Source organism: Oryzias melastigma, linkage group LG22, assembly GCF_002922805.2.
Source record: "Oryzias melastigma strain HK-1 linkage group LG22, ASM292280v2, whole genome shotgun sequence".
Taxonomy (NCBI): domain Eukaryota; kingdom Metazoa; phylum Chordata; class Actinopteri; order Beloniformes; family Adrianichthyidae; genus Oryzias; species Oryzias melastigma.
The window spans coordinates 20,384,001-20,404,557 of record NC_050533.1 but is presented as its reverse complement, the minus strand read 5'-3'; the positions used below and the strand labels follow the sequence as shown (position 1 = coordinate 20,404,557).

General features: G+C 39.9%; 1 protein-coding gene across 1 annotated transcript in view; it reads left to right on the top strand.

Moving 5' to 3' along the window:
* Positions 1-955: 955 nt before the first annotated feature.
* pdss2 (prenyl (decaprenyl) diphosphate synthase, subunit 2) overlaps positions 956-20,557 on the top strand; it is a 34,408-nt gene continuing 14,806 nt past the window's right edge. The window contains exons 1-3 of the mRNA XM_024266857.2: positions 956-1,404; positions 10,954-11,088; positions 17,773-17,971. Coding sequence (XP_024122625.1) covers positions 1,163-1,404; positions 10,954-11,088; positions 17,773-17,971 — 576 coding nt within the window. The 5' untranslated portion in view covers positions 956-1,162. The remainder of the gene's footprint in view (positions 1,405-10,953; positions 11,089-17,772; positions 17,972-20,557) is intronic.

Genomic DNA, 20,557 nt, shown 5'->3' with positions numbered 1-20,557 from the left:
CTAGAAACCTTTTCACATAGAATGAATATCTTCATTGCAAACTAGAAACACAAAGTAAAGCGTGTTGAATTAATTGGTTTTTTTGTTTGAGTTCCCAAAGTATGAGTTTGATGCTTTTGATGAGATTATGAGCCCTTTGCATTTAGAACTTTGTCTGCTTCATACAAAATGTTTTTGCTTTTCACAGGTATTAATAAAAAAGGGATAATTCAAAATAAAAAAAACAATCAAAACATAGTGGTGCCATATGTTATGTGTACCCACCCATTCCTTAAAAACTGTAGTAATGTAGTAAAGGTTGAGAACAAAAAGTTCTCATTATCTTACATTAAATTTTATTTTCAATATTATGACTTGATTGGCAAATCAAATTGATTAGGTCAGCTATGATTAAATATAATATAATATAATATAATATAATATAATATAATATAATATAATATAATATAATATAATATAATATAATATAATATAATATAAATACAAATCATTTTACTCACTCTTGGGTACCAGTTAGACAATGGGAGAGTGTTAGCAACTAAATTGGATATTCTAGTGTTTCTATTAATGTTATTAATAGTTGTGTGTGTATATATATATGTATATATATATTAATATTGTTGTATAAGTCATATTTATGTTGGATGGATGGATTTTTAATTGCAAAAATAAATATATTTATTCATTATGTTTTAATAATATTTACTTTACTTTAATGCTATATTTTATCTGCTATTATCCATGTTTTTTTTACATAGTAACACATTTACTACCATAGTTAAATAATAATAATGATAATAATAATAATAATAACAGATAGAAATAAAGTATAGTAAATCATGAAAAATAATAAACAAATGAATTTCAAAATGCAAAAACATATTGTTATAATAAATTTCCTTTCTGAAAATTCACCGGAAGTGATGTCAGACAGGTGTCAACGTGACCGCTGTCGTCCCACGTTACGCATTCAAAGATGGCGGCGCCCTGTGTAGGGTAGTGTGTTTCTGTTGGAGGGAGATTTTTGCCTGTTCTGTCAGCTGTCTCCATGTCAGTGTCGGTGGGTCTGCGTTAGCTCTTCCTCCCGCCATCATGTCTCTGCGGTAGCGTCTGCAGCGAGTCTGGAGCTTCTCCTCCGCTGTGACAGCAGGAGAAGGACAAGATGTTCGCGGCCGCCTGCTTGAAGCTTGTCCGGCAGACCGTCTCCAGCCAGAGGACGCTCAGCCTGTTCTCCAGCACCGGATCGTCCAGCTGGACCAAGGTGGTCTCTGACGCGGAGAAGATCGTGGGGTACCCCACCTCCTTCATGAGTTTGCGCTGCCTGCTCAGCGACGAGCTCAGCAATGTGGCCATGCACATCCGGAAGCTGGTCGGGACTCAGCATCCGCTGCTCAACACTGCAAGGTACCACTACTGTCTGCATCTGCTGCTCTGTCACGAATGAAGGACGTCACAGATGTGACCTTCTTCAAAAATGTGTTTCGATTTTTGTAATGGGTTACAGCATACTTATCCTAAAATAGATCAACTATAGGGAAGTGTCCATGCAACAGGTCAATGTTTAAACATCATAATATTATAGCTGATAGTGACGTCATTTAATATAAAGTTAGATAACTGGTGATTTTCATCACCTTATATCAAAACATGTGATTAAATGATATAAATACTGATGTGTGTGTAACTAAAACTTAAACCAAGTGTTCACTTTATGGTCTGATTTATAGTCTTAGTTGTTTTAAAGATGATTAAAGCTTGTGTCACAGTTTTATCAACACTTGGTCATACCTCACTACATAATAGAAATATGTCATTTGTCACCAAGTAGGCCTAAAGAGATTTTAAAAGCACAGATGGTATTTTCCAAGCAAACATTCATATTTTTATATGCAACTTAAAAAATTATCATTTTTAATCTGTGAATTTTGATTGCAGATTAGGACTTTTTTTTCCAAAACTGTGCCTTTTGTTCCTCTTCTAGTGGCACACATAACATTCGTTTTGTGCGTGTGGGATCAAAATCCGGATAGTAAGTTCAGTGTTCCCTCACTATATCGCGGTTCATCTTTTGTGGTCTTTTGTTCATTTTATGGCAATTTTGTCAGCTTTTTTCCCCCCTTGTTACCACAGATTGTGTTCTGCGTCTTAATTGGCTGTTGATCTTGTCAGTCAATCTCCTCCATCCTGTGTCTCCTGTACAGAAGGCTCTCAACTTTCCCAATCTACATAAATCTTAGTCTGTGATCAGTTGTGTATAAAGTATGTAGTGAGGGTCTTAGAACATGTTTTTCTACTTTGTGGATTTCACCTATCACAGGTTATTTTCAGAACAAACCCCTGGGAAAAAACACAGGAACAAAGTATTTAATTTTTCTAGTGAAGTTGATACATTTGCACTGAACGTGACTTGTGCATCGAATTTGCCTCTCTTTCGTATTGACTGTAAAATGAACTGGACCGAGCAAGTGTAACGGCACCCAAAGAAAACGCCTTACCTCTGACTCCTTCAAAATGAAGCCAAATCAGTTGCCATTTTTGGGGAGCCAAATGACAGTGGTGCTCTTTTTAGGGCAACCACTGTGGCCAATCACAAGTGAGCTTGTTTAAAGGCCACACCTCTTCCACTGAAAGCTGCACAGGAGAATCTGTGGGTGGGGACACCACATTCTTTTACTAAATCATCTGATTAGTTGGTTTATAACTTGAATAATTAAGAAAAAATATGAAAAAAATGGATTAGAAAGAAGATGTAAAGAAAAAATGGTTATGCTGACAAATAGAATGACTTGAGTAATAGTTGTTTATATCTCAGTTGAAGTCTATTTTGGCTTCTTGGGACCCACAGGTATCTCTTATACGGAACATGAGGGGGAAGCGACCGCTTAGTCCAGTTATCTATGTACAGTCAAACCCTCTTAAGATGTTTTCCTGTGCCCTTGTGTTTTATGTGAATGTTCAGGTCAATAGCACAGTTACACCTGCAGATCCATTCATAGTATCTTCTTTCATCTCTCTGCCTCCATCAGGACAAACAACAGTTTATTGCAATCAATAGTTATTTGTTTGTTTTGCCTCATCTAGGATGTTCTTAATTCAGTCCTTTTTCACGTTTTGTTTTGGTTGACCTGAATTTATTTCTATAATGGTGCAGAAAATAAATATTTGGTCAACAACTGAAGTTCACCTCAATACATTGTCATGTGACCTTTAGTTGTTAGAGGTCAAAGGTTTCCTGTAGATTTTCAGCAGGTTTGCACTGTAGCTGCTATTTTGGTCCATTCCTCCATGCAGATCTTCTCAAGAGCTGTACTGATGTGGAGTTGGGCAACACAGATTTTTAACTCCCACCACAGATTCTCTATCGGATTGAGGTCCAGAAACTGACTAGACCACTCCAGATTACCTTGAAATACTTTTTATGTGGCTATTGCTTTGTTGTTTGATTATTGTCATGCTGGAAGATCCAACCACCTTCCATCCTCAATGTTCTCATTGATGGAAGGAGTTTTTTTTCCTCAAATCTCACTATAAATGGCTCCATTCATACTTTCCTTTATACGGATCAGTGTTCTTGTCTTGTTTGCATTAAAACATACCCAAAGCATGGTGCTCCCACCTCCATGTTTCACAGTGGGTATGGTGTTCTTGGGATTTAACCCATCATTATTTCCCCTCCAAACAGTGGTGAGTGCTATTTATACCAAAGAGTTGAATGTGTTTTCCATCTGACCATTCCTTTGGATCATCCAGATGGTCTCTGGAGAACTAGACTGGCCTGAATATTTGCTGGATTAAACAGGAGGACCTTTGTAATTTTGCAGGATCTGAAACCATGACAACGTCATGTATTACTAGTAACAGTCGTTATTGTTGTCATTGCCCAATTTTGCCATATTTTCTCACTGTTCTCATGATAATCCGTAACCCTCTACTAGGTGAGATCTTGCATTGATCTAGATGAATGAAGATTGTCAGTGATATTGTTTTTCTTCCATTTTCTCACAAGCTGTAGATTTATTCATCTCAGTCTTATTCAGGTCTACAATCTTGTCCCTGGTGTCCTTTGATAGATCTTTGGTCATAGTGGAGAGGTTGCAGGCTGACTGTTCAAGGGTGTGAACAGGAGTCTATTAGACATATAACTTCCTTGTTTGTTGGGACTAAAAACTAATTTTCTGCACCATTATACAATTCAGTTTCAAAAAAGATAAAATTATACATTTCACTTTTCAAACAATAAGAATTTCTGGATTATATTTTTCATTCTGTCTCACAGTTGCAGTGTATCATTGATGGAAACTAAAAATCTCTCATGTTCTAAAGTGGGACAACCTGCAGAATCAGTAACTGACAAATACTTCTTTGCCTGACTGCATATAAGTAAATCCTAAAAGGTTTAAGACATAAATCTATTGACTCAATGCTTTTGTATGAAGCATGTTGTGACTTTCATAGTAAAAAGGATTAAATTTATTGTGCCGTAGAAACAAAAGTGACAGAATTTTTGGGTTGAGTTTAAAAATCTTTTCCGAGTGTTGCATCCTTCAAATCTGACCCCAAATCAAAGCAGTTGTCTTTGATAACACAAATGTGAAACATCGAGGAAAGAGAACGGGAAGAGTCGTCAAACTTAATCCCGCCGTATGGAAACAGGAGCCCAAGGGTGTAATAACCTATACACCTAAACCCGATATGACGATCCATTTGGGTGTTGTAGCATCAGGGGGTGGGGGCAGTCAGGGGAGGGGTGCTGCAGACTTCTTGACAGTCTGACTTCTCACTGTCAGCTTGGGTTGGCTGGTTCGTATTTCCCACTGTGTCTCGGCATTGGATGCGCCGCAGATAAAAATATCCACAATAGCAGACAGGCAGACCCTCGTGGAGTTGGGTTACGGTTTTTCTTTTCCTTTCATTCTCAAAAACTGCAGCTCAGCTAAGTTTGCCCCAAAGTGTGGAGTTACAGCGAGAGGGAAGAGCTGCCCAAGACGAGAAACTTAACTTGCTTTGAAGACAGTCCTTGAGAGTTCTACTTAGACCGGAAAAGCTTTCCATGAGTTTGAAGTGTTTAGATTTTATCAGGCTTTCATTTCAGACTTAGTTCTTTACGCTTTGACTTCAATGAAACACATAGAAACTCTTTTTATATGGTATTTTTGTCCAAATACTCCAAATTTTTGTAGCAAAAAAAAAAAAAGGTAATATGGGCAAAACTGGATGAAGTTACTGCTTTTGAAAAAAAAAATACTAAATGATCTTTATCCTAAATCATCTTTGATCTATTTTCAAAGTGTTCCCAGTGGTCTTTTATTTATAACTTTTCCGTTTTTAGCCAAAAAAAAAAAAAGCATCGTTGGCTAGGACAGTTTCTGCAGAGCAACAGTAGTTCATTAGAAATTTGCCTCTAAGTTGTGGGTGGGACTAGTATTGCCACTGAGCAACCCCGCCCCCCTTCCCCTCCCTATTGCTGAGAGCTCAGAGCAGGGTACTTGTAAATGGTAAATGGTAAATGGCGTATACTTGTATAGCGCTTTCTACCCTCCTTCAAGGGCCCAAAGCGCTTCACAGTCACAGACCCATTCACCCATTCACACACACATTCACACACTGGTGGTGGCTCCGCTGCCGAACACTGGCGCCAACCGCCCACCAGAGGCAATTTGGGGTTCAGTGTCTTGCCCAAGGACACTTCAACACATGGGCAGGCAAGGCGGGAGTCTAACCCGCTCACTTCTGATCAGGAGTCGACCGCCCTACCACTGCACCACAGCCCGCTCACCGTATTTTCTACATCACAAATACAGTGATGAAATAAAGTAGTCCCAAAACATCACTGCTCTAGAGGAGATCTGCATGGGGGAATGGGCCAAAATATCAGCAACAGTTTGTGAAGACTTCCAGAAAACATTTGACTGCTGTCATTGCTACTAAAGAGTATATAACAAAGTATTAAAATTAACTTTTATTATTGACTAAATACTTATTTTCTACCATAATTTAAAAAATCAGACAATGGGATTTTCTGGGTTTTTTTCATTTTGCCTCTCATAGTTGAGGTATATCTATGATGGAAATTACAGGCCTCTCTCATCTCTTGCACAATTGGTGGCTGACTAAATACTTTTTTGCACCCCAAACTCTGTTCAATATGCATATAAAGGATGGTGCAATTTCTAGCCTTCAGAGACAAAGTAACAGGTGGTTTCAGTTTTTCATCATGTGCAGTTGTGCAAGACTATTTGCTCAACTCTCAAGAGTGCAATGTGAAAGCAGGTTAAAACAATTGAAGGTATTTCATCTTTCTCTGCCAATTGAAAACTAGCTTTTCTTAAGCTCACGACTTTATTACTCATTTTCTCAAAGAAAATATTTTAATTTTATCCTGATATTTCAAGAAACAGTTATCTAGTGATTAATGAGTAAATTGGTCTTTTTTATCAAGAAAAGCTTTTGAAAAAAAAATTCAGAAAAAAAACATAGTATAGTACTGTACAGTATATTATAGTACAGTATAGCATAGCATACAAACTCTTTAAATGTCTTGATTTGTATTTTCATGTTCTCCCTTTTTTAAGAGCTTCAATCTGGAAGCCAAAGAATTGGTTTTATCTGGAGTTTTGTGGGGAACTGTGGACTTATTAAATTTTTAAATAGAGCAGTTAAATAGTTGCTAAAATAGAAACATTTAATCAAATTTCAAGACATTCAAACTACACTGAATATAAATATAAAGCCAATACTTGTTTTTGCTTATATTTGTCTTGATCTGAAACTTTTTCTATAAACACAAAATAACCATTTCTCTCAAATATTGTTCATAGTTCTGTATTAATCTGTGATGGTGAGCACTCCTTCTTTATTGAGATGATCCATCACATTTCACAGGTGTGCCACATCAAGATGCTGATGAGACAGCATGATTATGCCACACAGGTGTGCCTTAGACTGGCCACTCTGAAGTGTTATGTTTTATTGGGGGGTCTGGGGACTCAGAAAACTCCTTCGTATCTGGTGTGACCACCATTTGCCTCCTGCAGTGATGCACATCAGGTTGTCGAGTGGCGTATGGGGGTTATGTTTTGGTCAGGTATAAGTTATGGATGGCATTTTGAATACACAGAGATACAATGATGTTTTCCTGAGACCCATTGTTGTGCCATACCCCTCCCAAATAAATAAATAAAACATAATGTTTCAGAGTAGTTTTTTGCTATAGCCAGTCTAAGGCCCAATCAGAATTATTTCCTTCTCCCTTCCCCTACATTTAGTCCTCCAAACGGAGAGAAATAGAGAAATAGTGTCTCAGAATCCCTGCGACAGACTGGCGACCTGGCGCCCCCGTGACCCCGAAGGGGATGAAGCGGTCAAGAAAATGGATGGATGGATGGTGTCTCAGAATTCGGACGTCACTTCAGCTTGATGACGTCATCAATAGTCGCCAGCTAGCGTTAGCGCGGAGCTTCCAGTGCTTGAATACGCATAACAGCAGCGGTTTAATAACTTTAAAAAGGTCATGCTACAACAAAAACTCATTACTTAAATTTAAATGTAAACTTCTGTGCTTCAGAGCGCATCCACCTGAGGAGAATGTCTTCTCCGCTGCACGGTATGAAGTGGTTTACCAACAGGAGGGCTTTGACGCCACTTCCACTACAAATGCCCCTACAAATAGAGGGATGGGGAGAAGGGAAGGATTCGGATTGGGCACACCTGTGCAATGATCATGCTGTCTAATCAGCATCTTGATATGGCACACCTGTGAGATGGGATGGATTTGGGAGCAAAAAAAAAAGTGTTGCCTTTATGTTTTTGTTCAGTGTATATAAAGAGCACTTTTGTTTATTCGTTGCTATAATGAATCGTCGATTTGGTCAACAATATGACTGCATGCGAGGTCATATGTGCATGAATTCCATCTGCGGCGTGCGTTTCTGCCGTCCTGCTCTGCGGCTGGCTGGCGGTAGGCGTGGTGACCTGTTCGCAACCCTTTAAAATGACAGCGGCCCATTTTTCTCGCCGCCTCTCTGCTTCACCTCCTCTCTATCTCTCCTCTTCCACATCATCTTTCTGCTCCCACCCCTTTGCAGAGGGGGGCGGATGTGATTGATTGATGTATTCTGGCAGACACAGTGACATAAATATTAATCATTATGCCATCTTCATGGCGCTGGCGTACCTGGACTCCCCAACAGCACAGAAGCTTCAGTGTTTTTTTTTTTTGCTGCAGATCAACTTTTTTTTTCTTATTGAGTAAAAATTTAGAGAGGCTGTAAACGTTTCTCACGAGCTGTAATGAAAAACAGCCTAACATAATGTCAACTGTATTATAAATTACATCTGCTTTATATGACAGGTTTGATGGTTTGAATATTTTTATTTTGGTGGGGGGCATTCTGCCTGTTTTCCTCTTGAGGATCAGAACGTTCTGAGTCTGAATCGTTTCTCCTCTTTATGCTCCATCTTTCACCACTTCCACTCCCCTTCTGCCATAAAGGGGGGGGGATTCAAAGAGGGTGGGGGTTCGGGGTTGGATGTTGCGGCACGTGTCTGGGCATGGAGCAAAGGGGGTGTGACCGCTTGTCTGCCGCGGAGCTCCTAACGAGAGAGTGATTCATAGCACAAGGGGCTCCCATGGGGACAGGATTAGAGGTGCTCTGTGTAACTGCTCCCCAGAGAGGGTAAAAAGATACTTAATCTGCCCCCCCCTCATCGGCACAGCCACCACTGGGATCTGTTTGTGTGCCTCTGTGATTGTGTCGCAAGGCTATTGGCAAAGGCAGCATGAATATTCATCCTTCCTTACCCCACCCTCCAAAAACAAAAACAGTCATTTTTTTGACCAGTCCAGCCTTCTGCAGTATTTATTCCATTTTCTTACTCTTTTTTTGAAGCAGTTTTAATGTAAATTATTCAAAATATGAAATCAAAATAATATAAAAATGAAAAGTAAACAAGCACTCCTTCACCGTATTTAGTCTGGCTTAATTGATCACAGTGTTCATGACATTTCCAAACATCCACAATGGTTCATTCTTCCCTACAGAAGCTGAAAGCAACCAATGGAAAACCACCACCAATTCATTACTGACAAAGTTTTAAAGTCTTGGATTTAAGGGCTTCATTGTGGCGTAGTGGTTAGGGCTCTCGTCTCAAAGGGAGAAGCCGTGGTTCAAATCCTGGTTGGGTTCTTTCTGTGTGCAGGATGTTTTCTCCAGGAACTCCAGTTTCCTCCCACAGTCCAAAAACATGCTTCATAGGTTAATTAGTGAGTGTGTGTGGGGGGCTGCAACAGACTGGAAGCTTGTTCAGGGCGTGCCCATTGACTGTAAAAGAGAACTGGACTGAGTGACCCCCCCCCGCCCCCTCACATCCCAAACAGGAAGTACCAAGAAACCATAGCGAAATGACCCATTATTACTCAGTCATTCTGTTGGTCAGAATAACCATTCTTTCTCTGATAACTTTTTTTTTCAACATTTTCCTGCTAATCAAGTTTTTCATAAATTTTCTGTAGTTCAAATGATTAACTGACCAATCAGATGCCTCAATCTAAAATGTTTGATTGACAGTGGTCTTCCAATAAACTCACTCCTGACCAATAACAGTGGTCGACATGGAAATGTTGAATCAGATCGACTTTGACCAATCACTGCTACTTGACATTGTCTGGCTCCAACATGGCGGCAACCGTATAAAAAAAAACAAACAAAAAATGGCGTTTCAATTGACTTTATTTGATTGGAGCCAAATGGCTTCATTGACTGGCTGTAACCCTTGTGCTGTCCTAGGCATGTTTACTTTAAAAGTGGGGTCACAAAAAGGATTTTTCATCTTTACAGGTGTTTGTGGCAGACATAAAATCCTGTCCACCTTTGTCATGGGAGGGATCACACATCAGTGTAAGGGTGGGGTCATCTGGACCCCATAAGAGAGCACAAGGGTTAAACTGTACTGCTGGAAAGCTCCAATATTAATTGCTTTTTTTTTTTTTTTGCTACGCAATGGTTAGCTTGGGGTTGTGAGAGGCTAAAAGTTAGTAAGAGAGAGTGTAAATAAAGAAATGCTGGGAAATAAATAAGCAGAGGCTATCAGACCACTTTCTTTCACTGTCTGTTTATACAATGTAAAACAAACCATATACAGTTTGTATACAGTATTTATTATGTTTTTTCAGGATTTACACATATTGTACACATTAATATATATACATCGTTTTTATCATGTTCTTGTTAACCCTTAATTTTGTTTTTATTATATCTTTGTTGCAAGCTATTCAAGTTATAAACTGACCAATCATATGACAGTTAGAATAAAGAAATGCTTAGGAATGCAGCTTTAGTATTGAATTATTTATATGTGTCCTCCATTATCTGAAAAATGCTACAAAAAATGTTAAAAACACCAAAAGCACAATCTTCATTGGAGTCTACAGTTTGTTTGTTTACATGTCACCTTTATTCAAATTCTCAACTCAGAATGTTTGTTGATTTCATTGATATGGACAGAATACATTAAGGACAATATACATTAGGGACAATATACATTAAGGACTATCTACTCAGACAGGGATAGATGTAAATATGCTATATTACAGCAAAATGCTAATTTACACCTGTAATTCATGGACAAAAATCCAATGAGAAACTGGATAAATATAAGATAAATGAAAGCACATCACACGATGTAGTAGGTTAAAAATGAATTTTAGACAGATTTTTGAATTGGGGTCATTTTTCTGATGCAGTCTACCTTGACTTGCTAGATCAGCCCTAAATCTAATGCTGTTCAGTTGTTCCTGGATCAGCCAGAATGTATGTGAATGTACGTCTGGGTGGGATCAGTTTACAGGGTTCACCTCGTCAGGATTGATTTTATACTTAGCCGTGTTTTTGCAGCCTAAAGCCTGAAAATGAAACAGATGATCGACCTCGCTTATGTTGAGATGTGTCTCTGCAGGGGCTTTGTGTACGACAGCAAGAACAACCTTCAGATGAGGGGGCTCATCGTCCTGCTCCTGTCGAAGGCTGCAGGCCCCAACCACGCTGCTGCTGATGTTTTGGCTCAGGACATGGTCAGCGGCATCTACCCCAGGTAACTCCACCCACATGTTTTTGGGATGCAATCACCAAATCTGATCTTGTTTCTTGATTTAATTAAAAATACCAGCTAAGCTACAGACACACCTGGTATTAGTATTGGTGTTCACACTGGACAAGCAGGGAGGTTCTTCTTTTTCTTTCTTATTTCTGGGCAGCGGTAGGGCGGTCGGTTCAATTCTCGCCTTGCCTGCCCATGTGTCGAAGTGTCCTGAACCCCACCTTGCCTCTGGTAGAAGGTTGCCTTTTCGGGAGCGGAGCTACCACCAGTGTATGAATGGGTGAATGTTACAGAGACCATAAAGCGCTTTGGGCCTTCAGTCAACAGCTAAACCAAAAAGCAAATCACAACACCAGGCAAGCAAAACCAAAGTCCCAAACCTAAATTTACAAGAAGGGCAACACCAGGCAAAACAGGCTTATATCAGCTGAGGCCGACAGCAGGGGCAGGTTGAGGAAACAGATTCCCTCTGGAATATCAGCCGCCACCTCATCCAGGTTGGGCCACTTCTTTTATATCCTCCCGTCCTGGCCTGGTAATTGGTGAAGGTGAGTGGAGGGAGGAGAGATGGTTTTCCTTGAGGGAGGCGGAGCCAAAAGGCAAGCACTGCTGGCCTTTCAAGGAAGCTGTAAACACAAGCTAAACAAACCAATAGACACGGATGTTCACGCTAATTCCCCCTTTGTGTGCTGCGGTTCAGCTGCGTCATCCGGCGAAAATTTGAACCCAGCGAAAGGGATTTGCAGCGCCGCAGAGACCTGGCCGCAGACGCAGGAAGTGAACGCCTGCAGTGGGATTTCCTCTCACACTTTTAAAGCTATGTAAAGACTGCGGCGCTCGCATCAGGGCTGTAACGCTAGCGTTGTGAGCCTGGGGTTTGTTGACTAATCTGAAAAATAATCGGTGATCAGTCGACTATCAAAATAATCGTTTGTGGCAGCACTAGTTTTGGGTGTCCCCTAACTCGTCGTTTTTCGACATGCTGGCTGTTCCCATTAACTCAGGGGTCCCTAATCTTCAGGATTTATTCCAGTACTGGTCCAATTTGAGGGCTGTTTGGTACCGGGCCACAGACAGGGAAAATGCATAAGCTAATCAGGGGTCCACAACCCTCTGTATAAGGTTCCCCAATCCTTGATACCGGTCTGGGACCGGACTGGGCCGGTACCGTACTCTAACTCAATACCGGTATCTTAACCCAGTACACTGACCCAGTACTGGTACCCTAACCCGCTACCAGTTCTGCATCCAGTCCAGCATCCCAAGGGTTGGGGACCCATGGTTTAATGGGAACAGCTAGGACATCAAAAAACAGCGAGTTGGGGAAACCCAAAATGTCAAAAAGTGACTTGTAGGGGGCGTGAACCGTACGTCCATATATGACGAGTTGGGAGTGAGGATGCGTTGAGGGCATAGGGGACGTGAACCATACGTCCTTATGTGATGAGTTCGGAGTGAGAACATGTAGGTCAAGTGGAAGAGGCTTGGTGTGAAATGCTGAAGCGGTGCAGATCTTGAGAATCCTTCTCCAGGATTTTCTTTCACAGCTCTATTCCAGTGTATGAAAGACTTTGTGTTGTATAATTCCACCTGAACGCAAACCTCAAATATACATTTCTCCTTCTTGATCACTATTTTAATGGTTTGTACTTCCATTAATAAAAATATATGCAATCAAACATCACTATCAAATCCAAGTCCCTGATTGGTCAAAGTTTGACCTGGTTTAACTTCCAACATGGATCCATTGGTCACTCTTTTTCATGTAGAAACCTGTGTAGAGACGTGAACACAGAAGCCTGAAACACACATTTACAAAGACTTTTCATAGGAAGTAACTGCTTGAATGCATGTTGCAGAGGGCGGTGTGAACATAGCTTCACAGTGTCTGCTTCACTGCGATTGGTGGACTGAGCATTTTGGAGCGGATGCATAACTTTTCAAAATACATTTATCATCATTTCAATAAAAAATTTGCAGGTTCTGTTGACCGTCTGTGAATTTATCTGCACTTTTCTGTTTTCTGAACATCTCTGTTTGGGGAGTTGTGATGATCCATGAATGTGCGTGACAGGAAGGCCAAGACGAGTTTTTTTTTTTTTTTACTTGCTACTTCCTTGGTGAGGCAGAAGTGGTGAAATCAGATCCACTTGTCTGGTAATTGTGTTTTGTCCTCTGCTGTTCACGTCTGCCATGTTTTCTTTAACTATAACAGCACATCGTCTCATAAATTCTATCAGACTACTTCAAATGTAAGTCTTGTGAATAAAACTTCACATCTGCATTTTTGGGGTGTAAGGTGTCTGAGCTCCGATAACACGCTCCGCTCCGACCTCCTCGCACACGTCAGCTGCCAGCGCACGGCTCGGCACGGGGATGTGGGTGTGTTCCAAATGCTTTCCAGAAGTGACTGTTGTGCTTGGCGTTGATGTGTGCTGCGCGTCTGAAAGGGCTCTTTCTTAGCGTGAGCTGGCACGAGTGTGTAGCGCCTCTGCACAAACACCCCAATGTTAGGCCCGAAGCAGACGGCGTGGAAGTGCTCAGCCCCTGATCTTCAGTGAGGTCGGCGTGATGTGCGTCCTCTTAGCCGGACTTGCAGATCAGGGTGACACCGGATCCCCCTCAGATGTGTCTGAACCGTCGCACACGTGTGCACACACACACACACACACACACACACCCCCACACACACAGTCACAGCATGACTTGATCACCTCATTTGCACTATTTTGCTCCCACTCCGTCTCTGCCCCCACCTCTCCTGAGCTCATTAGCACCTCTGCTGATGGCGAGGTGGAAGGATGGCGAGTCGTGGTGGGGCGGTTTTGGAGGGATGTGTGTGTGGGTGTGTGTCTGTGTGTGTGTGTTGGGGGGGTGATTGAAACCTCCAGGGGACTGTCTCCTCCCTTCTGACATGCAGCATTTGTAAAACATTTCCCACTCTGCTGCCTGACACTGATGATTCACCAAGGCATCGCTATGATTGATAAATGGATGGAAACCCAGCCGTACATACAGATAGCTCAACTTGTGCACTTTGACTTTTTTTGGTTCTTTGTGTCAGATAAAAGCCCTGTCAGTGAACGCACCAGGCAGGCCTCCTTTTAGGGACACTCACAGAATCCGTGTGCTCTTTCGGAAAAACTGCAGAGGGAGGAAAATGGAACAGAACAGTCAGGACAAGGGGCGTGGTAGTGGGCGTTACACCTCTGCAAGATGGCATCGGTTGCTATGCAACAGGGAACCAAAGCTATTTTTACACCAGCCCCCTTTTTTCCTCCCTAAGCTTTCCTGCTGCTGATCAGGGCAGCTGGTTTGGAGGCGCAGGTTTGGATTCTGCGGGGCTTCAGTCGATGGTGGGGGGGGGCTTGGGTCACTGTGCTGTCTTATTTAACTCCTAAAAAAGGGCTTTTTTAAAAACAAAAATGGGGGAAATGAAAGACTTGACCACAAGCTGCCCCAAAGATGTTGACTCTCATGGAGTTTCAGAGCCAGAGATTCCAAGATGGTCCTACAAAAATGAAGCAAACACTCAGGTTTAGTGTTACTTCAGAGATGCATCACCTAAATTAATCTCCAAACAATGTTCGGTCATCCTGAGAGAGATGTTCTCAGAGTAGATTCTTTTTTTTTTTTTTGCATTTCCTCATGCCCTTTTGTTACTAAAATCTTAAAATAATCAGTCTGTGCTGGTTTCCTCCAAATGAGAAGTAATTGACTGAACGATTAACACATCAATGGGGAAGTATCCACAGAAGAAAAGCTCTCAGATTTTGGGTTTTCAAACAACAAAAGATGAATAGACGGAGAAAGTCGATGCTTTTACGGCAGAAAAACTCTATTTTTTTCCCAAATTAGTGGGGTTTTTTGTTATGTTTTCTATCCCCAAAGGGATAATGGAGTTTTTGCTCATGAGGAATGCAGTCTGACCTTGACCTTCACTTCAAACCACTCTGACATTCTCTGAGATGTTGTGGGTTGAAGCTTCAAACCTCCAGTGAGACACTCTGCTTCTGAATTGACTATATTTTCATTCATTTTTACAAGTGTATTGTTTTTTCATTTTAAAACACACAGGAGAGTGGTGTAACGTCACATTTTGTAGAAGATAGTCAATCAGCCATATTACTTTAAAATATTACAAAAATATATTTATGTGTTAAAACAAGAAATCTGTTGGTTTCTGAACTTTTCCAGAAATATTTTTTCTGAAAAAACAGGTTTATAAGAGTAAAATGTAACATTCTTTACTTGGAAGGGAATATTTTCATGGCTACAAATCAAGCTATTATTATTTTTGGCCTAACTTGACATGCATCACAGTAAGAAGGTCCCTAGTTCAAGTCCCAACTGGGGAATCTCAAACAGAACCATCAATGGGGACCTTTCTGTCCAGGGTGTATCCTGTCTATGCCCAGAAGTGGCCAGGTTAGGCTCCAGCATCTCCATGACCCCAAAAAGGACAGAGAAATGTAGAACATTTCATTTCATTTCTTCTTTCATTTGCATCCATATCCATAATAAGCAAGAGTAATCCATACATAATAAAACAAAACAATGTAACAAATGAGTGAAGGGAGCATAACGAAGATCAGGTCTTACTATTCATGCCCCTTTACCAAAAACCAAAAACACAACAGTGGCCATTCAGGTCACATGCATCTACATAATTATATATGAATGGATGGATGAAGAGAAAAACACGTTTTCATTTCATTCACAAATTGGCATATTCCCAAAGGGTTCACATACTTTTTCTTGCAGCAAGTTTTTGGGTTGCAGCTTTTTTCCCTGCTGTTAAGTATAAGTATATACCATTTACCAAACACAAAGTACAGTGCAGAAAAGGAAATGCTGGTGGTGTGAATCTGGATGAAGGACTGGACTAACCCAGATGTGCTAAGTATGGTGGCCCCGAAGTGCAAATCACATCATCAGATCGCTCTGTGCAGAGGATAGGGTTTCCGTAGAACAGAAAAAAAAAGTGTTGGAAAGCAAAAGTGGTTTCCAGAAATCAAAATAAAATGTAAAAAAATGAAACATAGAAAGAAAATGTAAAGGTAGGTAAAAGTAGGTCCTACACAGACATCGCTAATTGGATAACAGTGTTTTTTCCATCAGATCATCTGAAAGTTATTTAGCATGAAATGATACAAGATGTGCTCCGTAATTATAATTTTTTTATTAATATGCAGACATTTGACAAAACTCCATCATAAATCAAATCAGTGATTTCCAATAGTATCTACCGTTCCGGTTTCTTCATTTTTAACATTGGATTTTGAATTTGGGAAATCACTTTTTTTTTTTTTTTTAAGTGTTTCAATTCTTTTGGTCTTTGGACTTGAGTTTTGATTTCCAAAATGTAATGTTTTTTATTATTGTCTTTGCAAAAACAAAAACAAATAATAGTAATAATCTTTATTTATATAGTACCTTTCAAGTTAAAAATTACAAAGTGCTTCACAGTAAAACACAAAGTAGAACACAAAGGTTTTGCATTGAGAGATTTGTTGGTGTGATTTGTACTTCTGGGCCACCGTACCTAAGAGAGGAGCCACGAACCTCCTACCCTGGGTACTGAAGGTTCATCCAGAGAACCTGTGTTACTAGCAGGTGTCCAGAGTCGAGTCGACGCAAAAATTGGGGCGAGACGGTGTAATTCCTGCAACAGGCGGTATCAAATTATAGACTGAACCAAGTTTGGAGATCTGACTTTTGATTAAATGAAAATCACGTCACAGAAATCTGCATTTATGACGGCGTGAGGTTCATTCTTTTTCCTGCTCTATGTGGAGTTTTTTTTATTAGATCTTGTTGGAAATTTTTTAACCGCTCTACAAAATCCAAACATTTGAGCGGTTATATGTAAAATGAACCATGATTATCAAACTCATGAGTGAAACGGCGGGCAGTCTCACCAAACCTGAAATTGGAGGAGAATCTGAAATGGAATCAAGCGCATCTCTTTGTTGTCTTCCCCTTTCGCTTTCAACAATGCCTTCTCCTCTCGAAGCGCAGCCATCAGGCTGAGGTGCTTAAAGAGCGTGCTTCTGTCGCTTTATTAATTTCCTTTTATTTAAACTCTGAACTTATTAACTCTCATTCGGGGTGACGGTGTTATTGCTGCGCATCACCAAGCAGAGAAACCGAGCAGACAATGGGTGTGATTGAGAGGCAAAATAGAAGACATTATTGAATTTTAATCACATCTTTTTCATGCCGACCCCGAACATGGCAATTACAGGGCTGCCGGTGTGTCCTTTTGTGTGTGCGTGTGCGGGAAGGATTTGCAGTTCAATGCAGGCGGCCGGCTCATCAGGTTCTCAGCAGTTGAAAGAAGGTCATAAGTGGCTATCAGCGCAGCCGACCCTGTCTGGATGGATCCTCCTGTCGCAGCCTGGCGAGCTCCTTCCATATGGAGACAGACCTAATTATCCGCCACCAATGACTGAATCAACATTTGATTATATCCTCCCTGAGGCTGCTCCCCTATTCAGAAACAACTGTTCTGTCGCCACATAATCAAGAGAGGCTTTTATTTGCTAATAATAAGTTTACTTTTATTTTTTATGCAAACTATGACATGTCTGCTAAAAGGGAAAACTCAAAATGATACATTTCTCGCCTTCAAAGTTCTCTAAATTTCCTTAGAATGTCCCTCTTCTTGTTCCGTAGTCAGAGGAACCTGGCGGAGATCGTGGAGTTGATCCACACGGCGTTCCTGGTGCACCGTGGGGTGGTAAACCTGAAGGAGTGGAGCGCTTCGGACGGCCTGCTGAAGGACATGGAATTCGGGAACAAGATGGCGGTTCTGAGTGGAGACTTCCTGCTGGCAAATGCCTGTACGGGCCTGGCTCAGCTCAACAATACCGAGGTAGAGTCGTCGTTCGTGAGATCTGAACACAAGCTTTGGGTTTGAACCCTTTTATGCTGTTTATGTGGTTTGATTTACTGTAAGTTTTTAATTGTAAACACGATCAACATAATTTCAGTAGATTCTGAAGGAGAAAAGCGGCTCACCTGCTGCCTCCAGGCTGCTCTTCAGTCTTTCCGTTGCATGGATTTAACCAGAACCAGACCTTTGGGTCACAGGAGGTCATCCTTAACCCTTAGTAATCTGAAGCCCTTTTGAGCGTCTTTTTCTGCTTTGCAGTTTACTCTAATAATTTATCTTTAAAATCGTTTTTTTGTGGCAGTGCTTGATAGAGTACAACCCCATCTTCTTGTCTTTACAGAAACATTTTTGATTATATTACACAGTAGGGATGCCACAATTAGTCGACTAATCGACTATTAAAATAGTCGACGACTTATTTAATAGTCGATCAGTCGTTACTTTATATTATATGGAGTCAGAGTGACGTAAAGTTGAAAGTTATAATGGCATTCTGCTAGCTTTTTGGAATATTTTTGCATTAATTAAGGTTTTATAGGTTATTTTGGAGTTTAGCTAATATTTCCACTACATGGTAGCTATTTTGGCTAATTTATGATTTTTTTCCATTTTGTAGACTAATTAAGAGTTTAGCTAATATTTCAGCTGCATGCTAGCTTTTTTGGCTAACTTAGGCTTTTTTTTGTTTTTTTAAAGCTATTCTGAAGTTTATCTAATATTTCAGCTACTTGCTAGTTATTTTGGTTAATTTATGAATTTTTCAGTTTTTTTAGTCTAATTAAGAGCTAATATTTCCGCTGCATGCTTGCTATTTTGGTTAATTAACTATTGTGGAGCTTTTATTGAAGAAGGTTAGAATTTTTAAATAAAAAATGAACTGAAATCAGTTTTTCCCTTAAAAAAAAGAAAAAGAAAAAAATACAGAAGTTATTTTAAAATTTCTGGAATAAATTATCGATATTTGCTTTCTAAGTGAAAATCAATCCAATATTGATGATTTGAGTCTTTGTAACCAAGTGTTTGCTGTTATTTTAACACAAGCTAATGGATTGATGGAGAAGCCCTCGTCTTTGAAGTATCTTTGCACACCGCCCTTCATCACGCCGTCCGTGCACAGACTCAGTCGACGGTCCCACAGCCGGCTTTGTGTGCTGGATAATGCGGTCAGGAGACACCAGCAGAATGCACAACACGAGAATCCCTCAGATTAAGTTTTCAGCTGCGGATGCCTGTTTGGTGGTGGTTCCCATATGCACCACAGATCATATCTGCCCGGTAACCTGTTGCTGACAGATGCTGTCATCACGCCGCTCCGTCAGGATGCGGTTGCTTGAGTGGATCAAAATAACCCTTCCTCCACGACCAACTCAGCCAGACTTTTACTCACCCTTTGGGTCTGTCTGCTCCGTGGCGGCCGGGAGGTTCCCTCTCAGAAATAAATGTGCCATCTTTGTTTCTATTATTATTAAGGATGGCTAAATTTGTGCAAATTCCAGCTCGTCCAGTGACATCTGACCCCAAATTCCCTCCAACTGTAAGAAATAAACTACAAGTGGATAAAATGATCTGCTCAGTGCTTTATGTCAAACACAAAATTCTATTTTCTTTCATTTTTCTACATTTCTTTTCCAAATTAGATAAAAAACAAAAAAAATATTTAATTTCTCTTTAACCAGAATACTAAACAAATCTTTCTTCCTGTCAGCTGCAAAAAGATGTATCCTGAAAATAGGAAAAGAACAATAAATTGACCAGAAAGTAGTGAAATGTACTGTAATTTTTTACTTACACTTCAAAATCTAAAAACAAGCAGTTTCATACAAGCACCAAAAAAGGAAAAAGGAAGCTAAGTGAATGAATGAATGTTGAACAGCCCAATAATACATTTTTTGCTACTTCTTAGCAAATGATGTGTATTTTTTTTAGCTTTTATGAATCTCATTGTAGTTCATATTAATTACAGTGAGAATAACTAGTGTAGTAACTAATTTTTCAGCTTCTTAGACTTACAGACGTTGCAGCCAGATCTAGTTTTAATAACTGAGTGTAATAAGAGGAAATGACTCATTTCAGAACAAAACATGAAAAAAATGAAAGTACCATCCTAGTAAAAGTTATCCCGTCTTCATGAATCCTCATATCAGGGTCTTCAGAACAACTGTGTCCAATGTTTAAAACTTTCTGAGAGATTTAATGTGGTTTCTTTGTGTAATAAAGTAATTCTATTTCTAAAAAAAAGTAACCTTTGGAGGACTTTTGAATAATTTTATGGGTTTTTTGTTTCTTAAATCCATTTTTTTCTTTTGTCAGGAATTTGAAGCAAAAGGATTTAGTATAAAGGATTTAAAATAATTTCCTTATTTCTTGATCCTAGTGTGTAATGAGACAAAATTCCCAACTGTGCTGATTTAGAGAAAAGCCTAAAGAGAATTTAAAATAACTAAAACTTTGGTAAAATATCTTGAATGTCTAAAAGAAGTTTGACATTTTGTCAAGGATCACATTTTTTCTTGCTTTTTTTAATCTCATTAGATGCTTTAGTGCATTTGTTTTATTTAATTATAT